General features: G+C 36.3%; 1 protein-coding gene across 1 annotated transcript in view; it reads left to right on the forward strand.

Annotated features, from left to right (window-relative positions):
* The window catches only part of LOC132706404 (uncharacterized), a 54,783-nt gene that overhangs the window by 26,535 nt on the left and 5,441 nt on the right, over positions 1-22,807 (forward strand). Inside the window, exon 6 of the mRNA XM_060677734.1 lies at positions 22,694-22,792. Coding sequence (XP_060533717.1) covers positions 22,694-22,792 — 99 coding nt within the window. The remainder of the gene's footprint in view (positions 1-22,693; positions 22,793-22,807) is intronic.

Consider the following 22,807-nt stretch of genomic DNA (forward strand, 5'->3'; position numbering starts at 1 on the left):
AATATTTTCCATTTAAATCTAAAATTAATAAACAAAAAGAAAATATTGTTATTTAAAAGCACTTGTTGTACCCGTGCTTTTATCTAAGGGCGGAGGAGTTATAAACGCTTTAATACTATAAACTGCTGAGTAAAGGTTCCCATACATATTATATTACTTGTTTCTCAAAGCGTCAGCAATTGGTCTGTATAAAACCACGGTGCGAACCACGTCGCTAGCTTTTTTGTCATCTCGCTTGAATAAAGTTTTTTAAAAAATCAAATTCGTTTTCCACGACGAAAACTAGGTGTTTAGTATCGAACAAATTAAAGTGGCGCTAAGTCCGTATGACGACAAAAGATATCTTATAGCAAACACGTTTGATACTCTTCCGTGGGGACATTACAAGGCACTGTAATTTTTTTTTTCTCTGTTGTAGACAATGGCCGAATTGTTGTCCTTGAAAGATCTATGTATAAAGTCAATTAGTGAAAACGTTCATTCTGTTGCACATTTTCTGCTTGAAACGACCTTACCGAGGACGCTAACGCTACAGATAATGGAAAAATATCCCGAATATAGGTGGAAATATATTAATGCACTCGCTGTCAAATGTGAACGACCACCTCCACCAGATTTGAGTTTGATAACCCGTCAAAAGAAAGTATCGTTGGCACATCGAAATGCCATTTTAGTATGGCCAAGGTATACAGACCATCCTTTTGAGCATTATAGCTATTATTTATGGGAAAAACACTATATAGTGATGACCCGAACATTTCTGTTGATGGTTTGTGAATCTTGCAAAGACGCTTTTATAACTTTTGAAAAAAAATCAAAAATCAAATTTGACAAATTTGATTTTTGCGATTATCGGCACATACCTACAGTCGAAGCCTGTGCATTAATATATATGGTATACCAGAGTCAGAGGAGTTGGTGTGAAAGTTGCTATTCCGAAATACACTTTGAATTAGAACCCGAAGAAGAAATCGATGATCGCACCAGAATATATAATAATTTAATGGCGATAATTGATTTGTTTTAACATATTCATTGCGACCTAATAATAATATTTGTAAAAAATTAGGCTTATGATAGTCTTTTTAGAATCCCCCTCAGAAAAAACGACGATCACACCGGAATATATAATAATTTAATGACGATTCATTGCGACCTAATAATAAAAAATATTTGTAAAAAAAATTAGGCTTATGTTGGTCTTTTTTTTATTGTAATGTAAAAAAAAAAATGTGTATGAGTGTTTGTGTGTCTAAATAAAAAAAAACACTAAAATTTTTGTTTTTTTTACATCAACATATGGCGTGAGGACGTGGGGCGGGGGGCGGGGGGCGGGGGGGCGGGCACCAGCGGCAGCCCCCGGGGACCAGCGGCAGCCCCCCCGGGGGGGCCCCCGCGGGGCGAACTACGCACCACGGACAACGGTTTGGTTGGCACCACGGACGACGGTTGGCACCACGGACAACGATTTGGTCGGCACCACGGACGACGGTTAGGTTGGCGGCACCACGGACGACGGTTTGGTTAGGGCGGAGGGGCGGCGACTCTACCAGCGGGGGCTACGCCCCACCTCTACCAGCGGCAGCCCCACCTCCACCAGCGGAGGCTACGCCCGGGGGCCCCCCGCGGGCGAACGGTTGGCACCCACGGGAGCACGGCCGGCACCACTGACAACGGTTGGCACCCACGGACAACGGTTTGGTTGGAATCACGGACCACAATTTGGTTAGGTCGGTACCACGGACCACGGTTTGGTTAGGCCGAGCGGCCAATGGGCGAGTGACCTTGAACGAGCGGCCAATGGCCGAACGGCGAGACACACAAAAGAAGAAGACCTATGGGCGAGTGGCTCATGGCCGAGTGGCCCATGGGCGAGTGGCCTATGGGCGAGTGGCCTATGGGCGAGTGGCCTATGGGCGAGTGGCCTATGTGCGGCAAAAGATGGCCGAGCGGCCCGTGGGCGGGGGGCCCGTGGCCGAGTGGCCAAAAAGTGAGGTTAGGAGTCCCTGGAAGTCCCTTTATCCATCTACTGTTATGGATTTGCAAAAATTTTCCCATTCGCGTTTAGTATTTAAATCGAGCTTGGATACTAAAATATATATTAAAATCGTGTTCCATTGACCTACATTTTCCCCTAACGATTCTAAAGACCTGTAATTTTTAAAGAAGGTATTGGAAAAATGTCTTAAAGCGGTGTGAGATTCTTTATTTAATGCAGTTAAATCCATTATTTCTTTCAAGTGCGAATTTATTATAATCTTCTTGTTTTCATACCGTCTTTCTAAAAGGGCCCATGCCGTTTCATAATTTGAATCTGTTGGAGTTAAAGACCCAATTATATTTTTCGGCTCGCCTTTAAGGGAGGCTTCTAAATAATAAAATCTTTGTACGTTCGATAGGGTGCTGTTATTATGAACGATGGCCCGAAACATGTCGCGAAACCTTTGCCAATCGCTGTACGAACCACTGAATTCCGGTAAAGTTATTTGCGGTAATTTTGCGACATTTGACAACCTCGCGTCAGACGAGTCACGACTCGAAGCCGTCCGCGGATCCATCTCCGGGGAGGGGGACGGGGCAGGCAGCGGAATGTGTGATTCCCCTAGAACTTCTTGGAAATGATGTTGATCTAATATTTTTTTGGCTTCAGCTATGGCGTCGAAATAGCGGGTTTCAAATATTTCGCGTTCGATTATGCAGTCATTTTCGTCATAATTATCCGGAAAATCGCTTAATAATAATTCTTCAAATTGAGTTTGAATTGATTTAAATTTTTCTAAAGTGGGTTTTATTGATTCAAATCTTAATTGTAATTGTTCGATATATTGATCGATATTACTTTTTGCTAAAAAAGTTTTAAAGCGAGTTAATTCTCCCTTGATTTGGGCTCTGCTGTGTTTTAAACGGTTTAAATCAAATTCTGAATCGTGTAAGTCTTTATCACCTATATCTGACATCGTGCCGGCGTGAAATAGATAGATATTCTAATTCGAAGAGGTTTTTGCTCGAGGTTTGTTTTTGTGTCGGTGATTAATTGAAATTACGTGTCTTTATTATAGGAAGTTTACGAGTTTTTTTTTTATTATGATTATTATATTCGAGACCCTCAAACTTTTGCCTACAAAGCTAATGAAATCGTGTAAATCCACTTAATGCGATTGCAATTCAGAACGAGAGACAAATGTCTGAGATTTATTTTTCGAATTACGTGCGCAGGCAAAATATTTCGGGTAAGTGATAGGTATTGGAAAGGACTGACCTTGATTATCGCTCTAGCTTTCGTCTGACAGGCAACAAGTGTCGATGATTGCAATTCTCAGGTTGATACGTCGTTTATGTCCAAGTCTGTCCGATGCTCGGGCGCCAATAATGTGTTGGGGTTTTTTCACTTGCTTGATGTTGAAATAACACCCACGCGAACTTCTCTTGCTTTTACTAATTTTCAAAAGGAACAGAGATAGACTTCTACACTACCAATTTAAATAAAAATTACATGTGGTCAATCCCCCCGTTTTGCGACCTAATTCCATAAGAGTTTATTCGCCACTGTCCGCGCGGTTTTTCACTCTTCCCTTTTTTGTGGTGTCGTGCGGCGTTGCCACTATTGGCTCACATTCATAAGTACATAAAAACTGAACGGGTGTTATGTTTGAACAATGTACATTTGCCTCTCTACTCCCTACTCTGAGGTACCCAACGATACAGGGATCAAGCGGTACTTCAGTCACGGGTTTGGGCGCGATCGTTTCCAATATATCATATCAACTTCTTGATGTTTACAAAATTTCTAGATTCCTCCTACGTCGGTTGTTGGTGAATTGAAGTTGTTGACTTTTCGCGAAGCTCTGAAGAACAGGATGATTTTCGAAGCGTCAACAAGTTCGATTACAATTATAGCCTGCTTAAGTTTTTTTGAAAAAATATATAAACTTCTTGCATAATATATTAATATAACGATAATAATATTTGTAACTGAAAATTTAGAGATTGAGTTGGTATATCTACATATAAGTGAATACATTAGTATTAATATAAGTATTGTATCTCGTAACATAATAACCTGTAATAACATATTTTTTTAAGTTGTGCATCATAATTAAAGCACATTCTGAGTGCTGCCTTGTATATTCCAACTTAAATTAACCAAATACTTCATACGAGAGGCCTGCGCTGCATTAAAAATCACGGGCTCTTTCATTTCGACGATTATAGGCAAGGCGTTAGCAAATTAACACGTGAGAAAATTAAACTTTCCGGAAGTCCTTTCGAAAGTGATTTGAAGTAGATTATTGTGGAGTACTCTTGGTGGATACAGGTACATAGCTCAAAAGTGATGATAGAAGAGTAGGTAAGAAATTCTAATCCAATCTGAGAGGTTTTAACTAAATAAGAATTTTTAACCTCACTGCAATTATTATCAATAGGGTCAGCAGCCCAGTGCACATTGTTAAAAAATATTATCCGTTTCTGTGTAAACGCAAACTGCAAAAGTATATTACAAGAAAATTTATTAATTAAAATCAACACCAGAAGCACTGAGCTTGCCTGCATACTTATTAGAGCTCCAAGTTCTCATTTTGACTGCGCCATTTTTTCTAATGTAAATGTTGCAGGTTCCACAAAAGGTAAGAGGTTCGGACTTGTTTTGATTGTTTATCGACATAAAAAGCCGTTTACTACATACTTACAGTTTAGCAATGTTATCAGGACAATTTCCGCAGGCAAACACTATTTACATTTGATTGTGTGATTGTTTCATTTGTAATGTTTTTCTTAATATCTTGTTTGCGACGGTCCTGGTTTGGTCATCAGAATTATCTTTGCTTATACAATGCGCTGCCCGAAGTTGTTCTGCCTGCTTATTTCTTTTCATGTACTTTCTTCGTATAAGACTTAAGCAATTATTAGAGGTAATCAAGAATGTGACAGCAGAAAACTTGAATGGACCAACGCCGTGAGGCAGGCCTGGTGGTGTACTACCTAGTCATGGGGTCAATAAAATTGACTCCATATTTAGTGTTATTATAAAAAAGAACATTTTCCGGTAATTTATTTTCAGTTGAGTCAATTTCAGTATTAGAGTGGTACTTAGGGTAAGAATATTTTTAATTTTCTTTACATGGTGTACAGTTAGTGTACAGTTTTCATGAAGCAAAAGTTTTGTATCGTAGAGAGGTATATTTTGAGACCCTTCGCCGCGCTAATAGGTAAAATCCATAAAAGAAAGAATCATATTCCAAACAAGACTAAGCTTACTTGTACGTCTATATAATATAAAAATAATAATAGAGCAAAATACCCAAACCCATAGTGCCCTTGATTAAGAAGATTTAGGACAACTAATTTTTAAAAGATCAGACCGATCATGACGTACACGGCAGAAACAAGATGAGATACCGCAAACACTAGACGACTTCTGGCGACTACGGAAATGAAGATTCTCAGGCAATCCTGCGGAGTGGTCAACGTCAACGACTTGGTGCTCCAAAGAAAAAGACAGTGGAACCATATTAACCGTATGCAAGATGGTAGACTAGTAAAAATCACCAGACGGAAGACGGAGCGTGGGACGACCGAGAAAAATATGGAACAACGATCTCAATCCAGATTGAAGGAACAGGCCATAGGCCTACTATAGGAGAAAGAAGAAGAAGAAGAAGAAGAATTTTTAAAAGTGCCAAAATGACCTCTTCGGTGCTATGGGTGTTAATTGTTCAATTATGCCTAGTAATTTTGCTCATTAGGATGAATCTATATAAGTACTAGACACAAGAACTGACAGTACAGGAACTCATAAAGCAACTATGTAAAAAAAAAGAAAAAATCCATTCAACGTGCGCAAGCACGAGATTTAAAATTCATTTTTAATTCAATTGCAAATTGGAAATTGCAAATAGTTGCAAATTCTTACGTTGACCCATAAGAGTTTGCGGCTTTCGACAAACAACATGACCTCTGACAAAATTTGAATGCGGCAGTATTTTCTCAAAATATGTCAAAATCGTATTAAATTTTCAGGCAAACAAGGAGTTAAGATGTGGAAAGCTTTAGTTTTCATAAACTCATAGATTTAATCTATATCGAAAATATAAATAAAACCTAGATACCAGATATCGCACAAGAAACATATAATTGGAAGAAATTGGAAACAAGTCTAGAAATTACAGGTGAAAGTTTCTCCAAATAAAAACAACTAATTATAAAAAGTGCCAATGGACAAGTATTGGAACACATAACCAATAACCAAGAAAATTACAGATTCTAAAACGTCAGTAAACAATTTGTAATGTAAAAGAATTACATAAATTATTTTTTTTAGAAGAATTATAAATTAATATGATTAGTACATTGTATTTAGCACTTCATTTCGTTTCGTTTCTAGTATTTTGATGGATTTTTCTGAAAACATCCACAAAATATAAGCGTGGTAAAAAAAATTTTGCAGAAAGTTTAGCCATATTGTTTATTGTATCAAAATGTAAAAAGCAACATTCAAAACCGAAATTCCATCTAAATAAGCAAGTGCATTTTGCCAGTTAAAAATACATGAATGTTGAATGTTGAAATTGCACCCTGTCTACCGGATTTTAGATGCTAGTATCCACTCAGACAATAAACTAGTTGTACTTTTTTAAAATCCCGATTAAAATATAGATGACTAGAATAAAATGCTCGGAATAGTTTAACGGTGTAAACTCAAACAGTCTAAACGGAAAATTTCCAATTAAAAAAAAATTCAGATGCACAGTCAAGAATATGTTTTTGTAGACACGATTGTGGTTTGTGCCACAATTACGACTTACCTTTAATCATAATAGCATATTATACAGTGTTTTATTAACTCATTTTGAAGTTCACAGAAGATATAGTGCCACATTAAAGATCGAAGACAATGTAAAAATTTAAATGAATAAATACAGTAAATAATTATTAAGGTCTTTATTGAAGGGAATAAAATACATTGTTGCCCATAAACGCAACAAGAAATTTAAAAAAATAAAGATATGCTACATTTTTTAATAGCATAATGATATTTATTTTACAATATTTGCAGAATGGCATCCCACATAAGATTGTTCAGTGTTTCTCTTTTAAAGAAACTTGGTTTTAAAAATTTCAGGAAAGAAGACGAAAGCAATAAAAAAAATGTTCACTTATAATACATTAAACTATTCATAATTATTAGTAGAATAATTAAACTAACTAATTCGAAACAAAATTTAAATCAGCTGTACTTTGCTTTTTGACAATATGTTAGTGTGTCCTAAATTGTTTTTAAAAACTGATGATCGATGGTTATTTTGTGCCACGCGTCTCTGTAATTTGCAACTCAGTCAGTTGTGGGGTGATGCATTTGCAAAAGATCCATACTTTCTCGAGGAAAATATCATAGCACCCTGGGGCGCATCAATTTTAACGTTAGTAGGGCCACTTGTAGAAAAAGTTTCGTTAATCTGAGAGATACAGGGTAGACAAAAAGTCGGAGCTTAAATGATTATAATGATATTTTTATGGTTGATTTTAAATCATTTAGGCAACTATCGGATATCCAGTGGATTTACAATCTAAAGTCGGTGGAACTTCACTTTTTTTAGTTACATTATATCAAAAAATTATTGTTTTAAACTCACTCATATAATATAATGAATATAACAAATTCTTCCTTGATTTTTTACAGTCCCTCGCGGTTTTAGTTGTTTGGTGCCTGGGCATTTTTGTAAGGTTTATGTTTCACATGTAACTGGCAACATCAGAATACGGACCCCAAATATCCACTTTTTTGCTAAAAAATATTTTATTATCCGGACTATTTCAAGAAATTGAGGAAAAGCAACAACATATATGTTACCTTTGATGGGACGCCGTCATACCAAAAATAATTTTGTGGGAACCAAACTGCGCGACTCAAGTTACTTTTCTAAAACTTTTAACCTCATCTACCTCGAGGTTTGTATTTAATACCAAAATTACCATTAAATAATATTATTCAATATTCTGCAATGTTGTCCGTACTGGGGCAAATTAATAATATTCTTGCTATCTACTTCCCTTAGACTCAAAGAAGTTTCAATCAAAATCTTGATATATTATTCACGTCGGAAGGGGTGCATTGATTTGAAAATCAACACAATTGCACGCACCCTTTCATTTCGATGATTATAGAGAAAGCGGCGGAAAATATATGCTGGAAACCTTATACTTTATGTGGGGCGGAGTTTAGCTTTCGTAGTCGACATTTGTTAGATTTAAGTTTTAGTTGTGATGGTGACGATATTAGTCGCTTATTTGCATGCTGATCTAGACGTTTTGAAATTGTACATACGTATAAAAGTGGTTTGAGTTTAACCGGATTCAGGTAAATATAAAAATAAATAATAAACTTTTCATTTAGAAAAATTAAAACGTGTCCCACTTTTAACATTTTATGGTAATCATTGAAGATACATAGTCACCTTTTGCCTACTTTTGGTAACTTGAGCAATAGTATTATCCGATTGTGAACATCATTTATGATTTGCGGGCTACGAACCGAAAAAAGAATTGCCGAATTCTGATTTTGTAAAAACTTTTCGTTTAAAATTTAAATTCAAAAATTTGTTGTTTAATTATCCTGTTATTAGAAAACACACAATTCTAAAAGTGTGTGTACAGGAGCAAAATATCTTCCATAATAAGAAAGATATATGAAATTTTTAAAATCGCCAATCAGCAAATCTGAATAATGCACCGTATGTGTATTTCAAGTCTCAAAAAAGTAACGCCGTAATATGGAAACTTCATCTTTGTATATTTAATAATGAAACATCATGTACAACAGGAAATAATATTATACGTTTATTCCCAATAACAAATTACATAAGCATCAAAATAAAAATTTATAACAGTAACAAATTTAATGAAAAACGTAACATTCAATTTCACAAAATGACCAAATGAAAGTTTAAATCCACAGAAGCAAATCAGTGTTAGTGGTAGACTAAGTAAAAGCTACTAGATTCGATTACAAATTTCAATGAATTACACTGAATTAATAAAACAGTATTTAAAGGCTACAGTCAACTAGATAATTTACACTTAAGGTTCAGGTATTATACATGGTGTTTTCTAATTGAATGTCAATAATTAAGGGAGCGATTCCGAGGTTAATTTTAAATAGAAAAATTCATATCAACATATGTCCTAAATTTCTTAACTTATGAGATACAGGCTGAAAAAGTTTTCAAAATAAAACATATTTTTTTAATATCTGTAATACGAACATAGATATTTCCATGAAATTTCTTTTCTCTTCTCTTTCACTTAAAAAAATTATTCTTCCAATCTGCAATCATTTCTAAAGAAATTTAATTTGTTGATTTTTTTCAATTAGTTCGATTTTCACCTCTCGGAGTCCGCGTCTCTGCATGGTCGTTACAATATTGTTAGTAGTAGACAGCATGACGAGAAAATAGTTTTTATTTTTAAGTAAAAATCGCGCGACGGACTAAACAAAAATTAAGAGATCAAATCAAATCAAATCTGATCATGCAATGAATGCAAATGTGATTACTATTATTTTTTTAAATATATCAACAAGAAACAAATAATAGTTGTGTCAATAAAGGTCGTCACTGCATAGGATAGGCGAAGAACTTTTTTTTTGAGAAAAGTAAAATATCAATCTAAAACAAGATATCTAGTTTTTAGTTACTAATTAAAGAAAAAAATTATTAGAAGAATTATTTTTACTTTTACGGTTTTAATGAAATTACATAACATAAAATTGTCTGTTAATAAATGAATAACAACCTTTTTGAAAAAAAGCAGAACATGGAAACTATATAAATTATCGAAAGTGTCTTCCACCTTGAAAGATACACCCTTCATATGTTTTACTCTTATGCCGCTCGCTCTTTAACATTGTTAACTGGGGTGCGATAAACCAGACTTTTAAGATGCCCCGATAAGAAAAAGTTTAAATCTGGGAACCTAGGGGGCCATGGTTGAGGTCCGCCGCCACCTACTCATCCGTTATTAAATGTGTGATTTAAATATTCTCTTTCTGTTTCTACTTCTAGCAATATTTTCAAATCTTCTTCTAAAAACCGGCAATAATAACAGCCATTTCGCCTTTCTAGCAGCAAAAAGTGTTAGAGATAAGTTTTGCTGACTCTCGATCTAGTGAATGCGATAACTATGCCGCGCGAGCCAACTGTCCTTCCGTAACCATGGCAACCGCCTTTGTTCACGCCCCGCCGGAGAATTCGCCAGAGTCCGGGATCTACATCGCGTAGAGAAATACCGCTGCGAAGTACAACAACGCAAGTTGCACTTAGTACTTTTTGATTCTCTTCCCGTTTATCCATTTTTGTTAATTGTATTCTATGAATCGTGATTTCTTTTCATTAAAGTTCTTAATCAGAACTTCGAGTTTGATTTCACTGCCGTTTAAACTCCGCCGACAAAAAGAGCCCAATTATGGATTTCCAAACAATTACAGCCCAAAGATTTATCGAAAACTGTTCTTGATGTTCATCGGCGAAAATATGGTTATTGTGAAAATTTCTGATTTCATTTCTAAAAATCGTATTTCCTGGTTAAACAACGGATACAAATCATGTTGGGCCGCTTTGTTTCGTAATCGTGGAATTATTAGCGAAATATACGTCACAGTTCGGCCATCCTAAAAAAAAACACGCGTCCTCGTGGAACACTATCCTGCAATATATACAAAAAAAAACAAATTTTGTCGATCTTATTACCACCTCAATGCAGGTCATTTTCAGTCATCCTGTACCGACCAACCCTTCACAAGTTGTTGCCAAGCCTTTCATTCACCATTTTTAATGCTTTCCAATTCTATTTCTATTTTATAAATACATACACACATATACATATCTCAACATTTCAGTAAATCTATCAGGTCGTCATTATTAAAAAACCTTCCGATTCATCGGACTCCTCTCCAATACCGCTTGTACCAACATATCAATCAAAATCAATGCATCCGATGCAACCACAAGATATTTTTATACCCTTTCATTCCTTTTATGCTTTGTATATTTTTTCGTAATTTTCGTACTCACACCGTTAACATAACCAGAAGAACCATTCTTCCATCTACTTTCTAGATAGATTTTCGAGAACTTCTCCTCTTCCGGCAACACTTCGTGCATTCGAACATAGCGTACTGCGGCGTATCCAACTTTTTACAGTACAGTACAGTACAGTCAGCGGTCGGGGTATTTTTAATGCGTTTCGTGTACTAACCGAAGCTTTCATGTCCCGACAGGAACTGGGTCATGAAATAATCTGGGACTTCTAAGATTTTCTGCATATATCCCTTGACGTCGAGTATTAATGTCCTAATCTAAGCTCCGTTGGGACTTACTTGTTGATCATTCTTCCTTGTTATTTCTCGCGGCATTTTTGTCTCCGTTGTAATCGTAGATATATGCCCTTTCTTCAGCCGGTAGGTGGATTGGAGGTGATCATGTCCGTTTGTCCACGTTAGTTTGTTCATTTTGTTTATTGTGGTTCGTTTCAGGCTGAAAAATATATAGTTATGGTCGCTGAGTGTTTCCTCCTGTGAAACCTCCCATGATATCACCGTTTTCGCAGTGGTATTGTCTGCGGCCGTGATCTCGATATAAGACTTTTGTGTTGATCTTTGCCATGTTGGATTTTTTCGTTTTGATTTCATTTTCTAGATGTTCGATAAAGATCTGAAACTCGTCAATTTTGGCGATAAAAGAAAAGTAGCAACTATAAAAAACGGTTTCTTCAATTCTAGTCCATACAAAGCCTTCACCTTCCCCGTGTTCTCTAAGACCTCTTAGTTTCTTCGTTTCTGCGTTTTCTCTGCTGTCCAGCAGCCAGGCGTTGGATTATCTTGTCAATGCTTGATTTGACTCGCTTGCTAGTATAATATCGATTCTTGGACCTATCGTTTTGCAGGCAAAGCATGATTCTTCCTTCTGCGGGCACGCGTTTCCTTGATGCCCCTCTGTTTAAATGTGCAGTGGTAAAATGATCAGCAACTTGGGCATTTGGTTATCTTAATCCTCTTTTGGATATCGCATTTTGTAAGACCTATTCTCCCTTTGTTAATTAGCGTTATTGAGTTCTCCTTTGCAAGGGTGCGTACCGTTAGCCGCCGGGCTCGCTCTAGCTCCTCTCATTTTGTCAGGGCATCTATACCCCCAGGTGTCCATGTCATGCCATGCCATATCCGTGTTCGCTTAGCTTCACAGGTACTCAGTTAACGGCTACTGGGCTTCTCAACCACGACGAGGTGACCACCTTGGGAAGAGTATTCTTGGTACTCGAATTAACAGTATTGTGCATGTCAACCAGCACATGACGTTATTTTGTGTCCCAGTTAAAGTTGTTGTCAATAGACATACGAAATCTATCTAACAAAGTAGGAGGGTACCTTTCCAACAGCCCATTTTCCCTTCGTATATTTAACGCCGTAAAAACATGTTTTATCTGCTTATCAACAACGAAAGCCGGAAATCGTTTACTTTTGAATGATTTCCCATTTTTTGAGGTTAGTCTGCTTGGATAACCCTAAAACAACCAAAAATATCACGTATTATACTCACACATTCCTTGAAATCTATTGTTTTGTAGGGTCTAGCGCAAGAGAACGAATCAATGGCAGTCAAAAGATAACTATGTTCACTCTTACTATTCGGAAAAGCATCAACGTGGTCGATATGGACACTGTCCATTGGCGAAATAGGTTTAGCTTTCTCCCTCGTCTCTGCCGTAATTACCTTTGTTAAAAACCCAATCAATGCAAGAAATCTTTTTCATAAATCGTGTCATTTTAGCAAAATAATAAACCCTTTTGATTTTGTGCAAACAAGGAACTACCAATCTTTCGCCGTCTAAAGTTTTTCAGAAGAGTGTATCATCTTTCAAGTAATAGTCACAACACAAATTTGGATTTCTATCCTTCTTAGCAAAGTATACCTAAGATCAGAACAATCAGTAACTATTTTAAATTTAAGACCCAGGAGATAAATTCGGAAATGTTCCAGTGCTGACCGCCAAAGTTTCAAGTTTATAGTTGTGATAGACCTTCTCAGCTGGTGATGTCACCATACTAAAATATAGAACCCGTCTCAAATTCCGTCCCGCTGCAATTTCATCAAAATACTTTCTTTGGTCAAAAGATACCAAAATCGATGTAGCAACTAACAACCGCTTTAATTCCCTTCAATTTCCCACCTGACCAAATGAAAGGTATATTTTTTCCGAGTCAACATGGTCAGAATCAAAGCAACAGAGAGCCCAAAAATTGTCTGACCTCCCGAATTTTTTCATTCTTCTTCAACGACTCAACAGCATCTGTCTTTCTAAGGCCAGGGGAAATACCCAAAACACTCAACCTATATCCAAGGTACTCAATCTCGGTCTTTAGAAAGGAGCACTTCTTGAGGTTTGGTCTTAGGCCAGCGTCATCCAAAAAAGCAAAAATAGTATCCAGAAGCTCCAAGACTAGCTCGACTGAGACGGATGGCAGCAAAGATCGCCCAAGTACACTAGGACTTGCTCACGACTTAAAGTTCCGATAACCTTATTTATAAATCTCTGGTAAATAGATTTTCATAATAATAATAATAATAATAATAATAATAATAATAATAATAATATACTTTATTCAGGTAATTTCGACAAGGAAAATTACAAGAAAAGGCCAGAGTGCAGCGCCCAGACGTATCTGCTTGCTGATTTCTACACTTATCCTTACACATAATATCACACCATGGTTTTAATAAATTTTTACAATTGCGTTAATTATATAAGAAAAAGAAAACCTAAGCTTACTGTAACGTACTGTAAGTACCTTAGCCTCAATTAAACAATTCTAGCAGTACACATTGATTAGATTGGTTAGATTCTTCCTGCGCTCTTTAACTTCTCAATGTTTTTTTCATTTTTTTTTCTCTTTAAATTCTAGAACATCACCACGTTTTTAGTTTATTTGGAAAGGAATTTATTGTCGCATTCTGAACGGAATGGGGCAGGTTATTATATAGTTCAGCCAAGTCGTAACTGAAAGAACTTTCAAATATACCAGATCGGGGACGAGGAACTATGACCCCTTTAAATCTTAGATTTAAGTTATCCACGTCTGTTCTAAAAGTTATTTTTTCGGACAGGTATTCGGGATATTTTATCTTAATTATTTTGAAATAAAGACAACAGCGATGGATCAAGCGCCGCGTCTTCATGTTCGTCCAACCGGCTTCCTTCAGCTTGTAGCTGATAGGTCTTCCGCTGCGGATGCCGTAAATAAACCTCAAGCAGCATTCTTGAATTTTTTCAATACGTTGTGACGAATTAGCTGTCAAACAAGGCCCATATACGACATCACAGTGATTAAACACGGAGAGAACAAGAGCATCGCATAAAGTTTTTTTAAGATTTCGAGTTAGAATATGCCTTGAGCTATACAATCCTTTTAAACGGCCAATAGCCCCTTGCGTACAAATCGAGATATGCTTTTCAAACCGAAGTTTTGTATCTAAAAGTAACCCCAAATTTTTTGCCTCGTTTTGAAATGGAATAGTAATATTGTTTATTTTTATGATTACTTCAGAAGCAAGACGCTTAACATCCACCGGCCGACCAAAAAACATTACAGAAGATTTTTTTGGGTTTAAAAGCAAACCGTGATCTCTGGAAATTCTGTCAATTCGTTCAAAGGCACTGTTGATATTTTGGCACTCAAGCTGCAACCTACAGGGGCCAAAAACATGGTAGAGCTGCTTGTTATCAGCATATGATTGTTCTTTGCAATGTTTGAGAAAATCTAAGAATTTTGTTCTGAAAGTAATAAACAGAACAGGAGCTAAAATTGGGCCTTGAGGAACTCCACTTCTTATGCCTAGGCAAGCAGACTCGACCCCGTTCAGGACCACCTTTTGCTTTCTCCCTGTTAAGTAGTTTTCAATTAAATTTACGGATGCCTCCCCAAAACCTAAGTATTTGAGAATAGTGAGCAGAATATCGTGACTAACAGTATAAAAAGCCTTAGAATAATCGAGTCCAACCAACACAGTGCACTTACCGTCATCAATTCCTCTAATGATGTCATCTGTCACATAAAGAAGCGATGTAGCACAGCTGTGCTCCCTCCTAAAACCGGCTTGTGTTTTGTCAATTAGTTTCTCCTTTTCAACATAATTTATTATTAGGCTTTTCAGAACACGTTCTATAACCTTGGATAATATTGGCAGAATAGAAATGGGCCTTAAGTCGCTAAACTACTGCGGGTTGTCAATCTTAGGAAGAGGGACGACAATATTAGCCACTTTCCAAAGAGAGGGAAAAACAGAATGGGTGATGCAAAAATTAACAAGATCACATATGTACATTAATATGAAAGGGCAACAAAAAATTATAAAGTTGATATCGATTCAGTCATGACCAACCGCTATAGAAAACTGAAATTTATCTTGCGGATAAGGAGAGTTCTCATAGTAGTAGATCATTGACCACGTTGAATTTGAAATTGGAATGATGTTAATGAAAGATTTGTTTATTAAATCTGGATCTGATAGTTGGTCAGGAATCTTTTTTCCAGTGTTTTTTGTACTTTTTATCACATTAAAATTTTTTATAGATTTCCAAAATACTTTTTTGTCTTTATTGTTTAAAGATGTATGTATGTATGTATGCCTTTTTCTCGCAGTGGATCACTTTGTTAGTAAAGTTTCTAAGTGCTCTATAACAGGCCTGATTTTCAGATGTTTTTTATTTTTGTACTTAAATTTGGCTTTATTTCCTAATTTTATTATAAACTTAGTGTTTTCTGCGATCCAAGGTAAGTGTTTATTTTTGAAGGTGACTGTTTTTAATAAAGCATAAGCATCCAGTAGAATGATCATATTTTCATTAAAGAAATATGCTTTTTCATCAATAGAATTTAAGTCAAACATATTACGCCAAAGTATAGATTTTAGGGAATTATCCAAAGAAATCCGCAAAAATCAATTTGAGATCCGAAATTTTGTCATCAATGGTGCCCGACCTAATAACTTTTATCTCTTTTGAAACTAACACCACGGGACTCACAGAGTTCGATTCAGAGTCTCTTATCACACCTGCATCTAACAGACCAGCCACTTTTTCTCTCACAATCTCTATCTCCCTAAATGGCAATTTACATACCCTATAACACACTGGCTGACAATATTGAAGCAAAGAAATATTCATCTCCTCTAACGAACAGTGCCTAAGTCAAGCGAAATAACCAGACCACCTATTCAAAATTTGAAGCAACACGTCCTGCTTACAGTGCCAGTGAATTATTCGTTTAAATATCGCTCATTGTGATAAGATTTTTAGTTGAATGTTTTCATTTGCTCACTTTGTTACTTGATGCCTCCACAACCTCGTCACATTTCTCAAAGCGACCCACGATATATAACATAGGAAGTCTGACAGCAGATTTATATGCGTTTTCAACAACATGGTGGGGCACAGTATCTTCGACAACATTGATCTCATTAAGTGGATTTTTGGTTTGAGGAGTCAATTGTCCTATGTTCAGTCACAGTAAAAGTTGCATCGTCACGATTTATGACGGGCTGTCCCACTATCCAGACCACGTTATCCATCTTTGCGTTTTGGCTACAGCTGTCATCGTTTCATCGACTCGCAAAGTCATGTAGTCTTATTTGGAAGAAACAGATTTTTTCGTAATTCGACCAATTATGAATTTGTTCCAATTGGTCGGTTTTTGAAGCCAAGAGTAAATTTGTCATCGTCCTGGTCAAAAAGAGGAATAATTTCTGCTTTAGGTTTAATTCTACATTCTTCTATTCGTCTACTTGGAAGACCTTCGAAATGTTGCCTATTCAGATATGCGCTCACTCTCTGCTATATGTGCTTATCCAGCAGATTTTTATACATTTTCTTCTGGATCATCACTATCACTCATTTTAAATGATTTATTATTTTTTTGTTATATCACAAAATGTCACAAAATGTTCCGATGGCTTTCGAGGCACTACAGGTCCATAATCCCACTTCTGATTTTATGAAAACTGAAGAAAACATTTGGCTATTTCTCCAACGAAATTTATTTTCACTTATCGATCACACTGTATTATGTTTCACGTGTCGATCGCTACGTATCGCCGGACGGTACTGTCCCTCGCAGCCGGTCCCTACAAATCACGTTGGGCCACCTTGTTTCGTAATCGCAGTGTTATTATGTATACCCTACTGAATCTTAGATATCAGTGTTAGCGAAATATGCGCCACATTTATTTTAAGAGAAATTAGTGGCCTACCATCAATGTCTGCCAAACTAGAGATGTGAAATTCCGTACTGGGGTATTTAAAAAAAAGTGGTACATCAAATAATGCCTGCTAAATAAATTTAACATTTATACTTATATTTATGTTCTCATTGTTCTTTCACTTAGTTCAGCTTAGTTGTTACTTAGAAATATGCGTAACGTAGTTCTAGTACTTTGTGTTAACGGGTTTATCAAATAGCTGTATGAGGGTTGAACAATATTTTCAAAAAAAAGGAGAGATGTAGTGTATGCGAATTATATTACATAAAATAAAGGTATCTTGCCTCGAACGTAACAGCTGACTCACGGATGGACGATACGGAAGGTTCTCTACCGACGTTGACGATTACGCGGGGAGTCGGTCGTGGGCGAGAGAGACGAGCATAAGAGTAATATGGTGTTTCATTATTCGGGAACGAAAAACACAAACACGAGGTGAGACACAACATTTGGCGACGAGGAAAAGTTAGTTTATTGGAATAAATTAAGTAAGTACCTAAATATTATAATTCTAAGAGATAATAATATCAAGAGTGACAATGGATGACATTTAATTACATACAGGTTTAGAAACCAGTGATGTATGGATACTGGGTTAAGACCTGGTGAAAGGTTTAAGGGTTTAAAAGCCAACATATGCATTTTGTTTAGATTCATAGAATCACAATAAGGTTTAGAAACCATGGATTAAAAAACCATATGCATGAACATATATAAACTACATGAGGTTAAGACCTATGTATATGTATATATGCAAATACGTAAAAGCTGATATTATAGTATTGGGTTAAGACCTAGTAAAAGTGCAAGGGTTTAAAAACCCGACAAATGTTTCTTGTTAAGAAGATACATGGAAGCACAAGGAGGTTTAGAAACCATAGTTTAAAAACCATATGAATATATATATATATATATATATATATATATATATATATATATATATATATATATATATATATATATATATATATATATATATATATATATATATATATATATATATATATATATATATATATATGATGACACTATATTCCGGGATATCATCCGTTCGCTCGTTGAACTGGAATCCTGCATCCGACTGGAATCGCGCTCCGAAGTGTTCGAAGTGTTTTCGGAGCGCGAGCATTGAAGATGCCAAGTGAGATTTTGGCGAAACGTCTGCAGGATTCCAGTCGGATGCAGGATTTGCAGGATTCCAGTCGGATGCAGAATTCCAGTCGGAGTTCAACGAGCGAACGGATGATATCCCGGAATATAGTGTCATCACATTTTTCCATCCGTGAATCAATACGTGAGAATATATATATATATATATATATATATATATATATATATATATATATATATATATATATATATATATATATATATTGAAATTATCACCGGCGCAAGGGACAGTATCTTTAAGAAAAAAAAGACTGGGAGCTAACAAGAACCCTGTCTACTGGTGGACATCACAGATAACTTAGAAAGGAATGTCTGCTTAAAAAGCGTACCATGACTCTAAAAAACAAATTGTCACATATTACTGACGAAGAAAAAAAATCGGCAATAGTAGAGTATCGAGAAACCCGCGCAAGCCTGAAAAAAGCTATCCGGGAAGCCAAAAAAGAGGCCTGGAAGAGAGTAGTGGATGATGTGGAAAATGACATCTGGGACATAGGTTAATAAAATAGCTACCAAAGCATTATGCTTAAACCATCTCTCCAAAAATTTGGAAAAAGGCAAGGTTAGTTCTTATAGAAAAGTCTCAGAAACAAATGGAAGTTAAATCGTATCGTCCGATTTGTTTGATGGACGGTATGGGGAAAGTCCTAGTTCTTATAGAAAAGTCTCAGAAACAAATGGAAGTTAAATCGTATCGTCCGATTTGTTTGGTGGACGGTATGGGGAAAGTCCTGGAGCACTTGCTAAAGGAAAGGTTAAATACAGAAATAACGAGAAAAGGGTGACTGGCCAAGCTACGGTTCGGATTTACCAAAGGTAATTCAACAGTCGACGCTGTGAACGTCGTGCTACAGGAAGCAAAAAATGCAAAGACATTCGCTTGGAAAAATAGAAAATTATGCCTCCTTGTCACGATGGATGTAAGAAACGCATTTATTTCTGCGCCGTGGCCTGGAATTGTGGACACTCTTAAAAACCAAAATGTAGCGCCTTACCTGGTACGCATAATTACAAGCTACTTTAAGGATCGGGGGCTGATGGTTGGCAATAGCCATACCATGGAGGTGACCTGTGGGGTCCCACAAGAATCTGTACTGGGGCCGACTCTATGGAACTCAGACTCGAAATGCCGGAACACGTGAAAATAGTAGTTTAAAGAAGATGAATTTAGAATTAGCGCCTGACAAGACAGAAGCAGTGCTAATGATTGATTCCAAAACTGTGAAAACAATCACAATTGAAATCATGGATACCAATATTGCCACAAAATCCGATACTAAATACCTAGGCGTGCATATTGATTAAGGTACTACAATGAAACGGCACATCGTCAACGCACGCTAAAAAGCAGAAACCTCAGCTACTGCCTTAATGCCAAGACTAAAAGGACCAACATCTACGAAGAGAAGATTATTGAGTTCAGTGGCTCATTCCATCCTACTTTATTCTTGGTCTATCGCTCTAAAACACAGGAAATGCACAAATATGATGCTAAAGATTCAAAGGAAAATGGCTATTCGAATATGTAGTGCATTCAGAACGGTGTCAGCTAGTGCGGTGCTACTATTGGCAAACATAATCCCAAAAGATTTGCAGGTGAAAGAAAGGGAGAAAACGTCCGGGAAAGATAGGGGGTTAAAGAGAACCGCAAGAGCAACATCTCTTGAACATTGGCAAAGACGGTGGTCGGAATCGACCAGCAGTGGTCAATGGACCCAAAGTCTAATCCCTAATATAATACCTTGGTGTAACAGAAAACATGGAACTCTTAACTACTATCTCACCCAGCTCCTCTCAGGACATGGTTGCTACATGGCTTATTTCTATCGCTTTGAGATAAGGGACGCACCAACCTGCCTGTACTGAGGTGATACAGAAGACAGCGCTGAACACACATTCTTCGTTTGTCCGAGGTGGTGTGAAGAGCGGAGAAAAGTTGAGAAACAAAGTGGCAGAATGCTAGATTGCGAGGAAGTCTGGAATAACGTGTCCGAAATGACCAAAAGAATTCTCGTACAAAAGGAAATAGAGGAACATCAAAGGAAAAAATGAACTGGCCCAAGCAGCATGATGAAGTAGTAACACCTAAGGGTGGTTCCGTCATGTTGTTTCTTTGATTAAACGGGGAGGGGTTTTCAGTCGGTAAGAATCCGGCATACCCCTCACATCAGCATCATCATCAACTATATTTAATGTTTGGTTAGTTTTGGTTTCATTTTGTTTTGAATTGTTTCAGTATGCCAATACCCATTTTGCACTTTGGCTTGCAGCTTAACTGACAGGCAAATCTTCTTAAAACATCGTGGGTTAATTATATTTTCCAATTACGACCAGCTTTCTTTTTTCTCTCCCACTTATTGGCAGCTACTAACACTGTTTTGCTTTCTTTCTGAAAGTTTTCTCCCCACACACTTTTCGCTTTGAAATTTATGCGTTTTGTCTGGCGTCATTTTATAAAAAATACCATAGTACTTTCCTGCTAGTTTTGGCCACGTCTTCTCCAGCCAATCGTTAGTACACATAATATATATACATAATATAGTATACATAATATACGTTATACATTATATATAATCGTGGATACAGTCGACGGTGTAAATCCGTATTGACATCCCGCATCACTTTTATTAAAGCAACCTTATCATCTAATTATAACATTTGTCGCTGACTGGCCATGTTTACCATATTACCACTAATCCAAATTATAACTGATTGTAACAATATTGTGCCGAGAAAGGGATCAACATACACAACAGGTTCTCGGAAATTAGATTATTAGGGTAAGGAATTCCAAGACGGTAAGATATTCTATTAATTACAAGTAGGATTATATTAATTACTTTGTTACTTGATGTGCCCTTTTGTCTTTCGTTATAGGGAGTGAGAAATTCGTTATGCAGAGTGTATTAATACATAGCTTTGTATGGAGACCTAACGGTACAACATATTTTGTTCGTAATACAGCGTTTTACGTTTCGCTATAGGGAGTTTTCATTCTATTAAAATGCGTGAACAACGCACAACAGTGTAAACAAATTATATTATTATATGATTCATTTGGAAAAAGGGAAACTTTCCAATTTTCTTGATACATGGCATGAATTCGTGTCCGTATGCTACGCTGCTGTGCTTAAAAAAAGGATGTTCAGTGTGTTGTGATATGACTGACCTAAACTCTAACTTAATGTTCAAGATCGGTTTTGATGCCTCCATGAATATCCTTATGCACGGATCTTGGAGAAATATCCGATTCATCGGCAACACGCTACAATAAGACATAATAAGTACCTCCGTACCGTAATTTTCGGACTGAAAGAAATAAGAAAAATATGCGAGCTTTGTATTCGAGAAAATGGTCTTCAATGTGTGCAACAACAGTTTTAAATAAAATGTTATAGTGGACTATAATAAGTTGAAAATTATTATTATTATTGGTTAGTTAGTTTATTATTGCTTGGTATCATCCGCATATCATATTACGTTTTCTTCTTCTGACTTTCTTACAAAATACAAGTCATCCACAAAAATGGTAAATTAAATTGGAATAAGAATATTATATTGTGCTATGCCGTGAGTATTGTTCTTACACCGTATTATTTTGTTTAGAGCTAAAGCTATTTCATATTAGTTCGAGAGGATTCCATTTTCGGAGGAGTCATTAATAAAAGGACATGACACTTTACTCAAATATGGAACAGAAATTTTTATTATACTGGTTGAAATGTCGTCGATTCCACTGCTTGGTTTGTTGTAATTTATCCAGCGAAATTATAAATTTCTTCTGTTGTTACTGGTCTTAAAAACATAGATTGATATTTTATTTAATTATTTACCTTAACATAGATTGATATTTTATTTAATTATTTACTTAATTATTCATGGAAAAACGTTTAAATTTTAAAACCTTTCCAACTGTTTCTAGATAAAATCTCATTGTATATTGACCAGATGCTTTTGGTTTTATTATCGGAAGAAAGCTTTAGCCTAATGTCATACTCCCGAGATCGTTCACCTTTCAAATGATTGTCATATTTTCAATTAACAACTTTTTTTCAACAGAGAATTGAGTAAACAGTGTACAAAACGAATTTAATTATTTATTTTATAAAGGTTTGCTCATTTTAAGGACCATTTTTTTCAAAATAAATCAGAACTAAACTAAAAGTTCAGATATTTACGAAATTATATATATACAAACTACCATTTTTTTATGGTTTCAGTTCGAAAGCGGATTTCCGATTTCGCCGTTCTTGTGTCTCGTCTATCTGTTCGTGCAGACATTCGTCCTGGGCTGGAGCGCCAACGAAATCCAAGTCCAGGTGAAATAGCTAGCG

The sequence above is a fragment of the Cylas formicarius genome, unplaced genomic scaffold (assembly GCF_029955315.1).
Source record: "Cylas formicarius isolate icCylForm1 unplaced genomic scaffold, icCylForm1.1 PGA_scaffold_8__14_contigs__length_24414737, whole genome shotgun sequence".
NCBI lineage: Eukaryota > Metazoa > Arthropoda > Insecta > Coleoptera > Brentidae > Cylas > Cylas formicarius.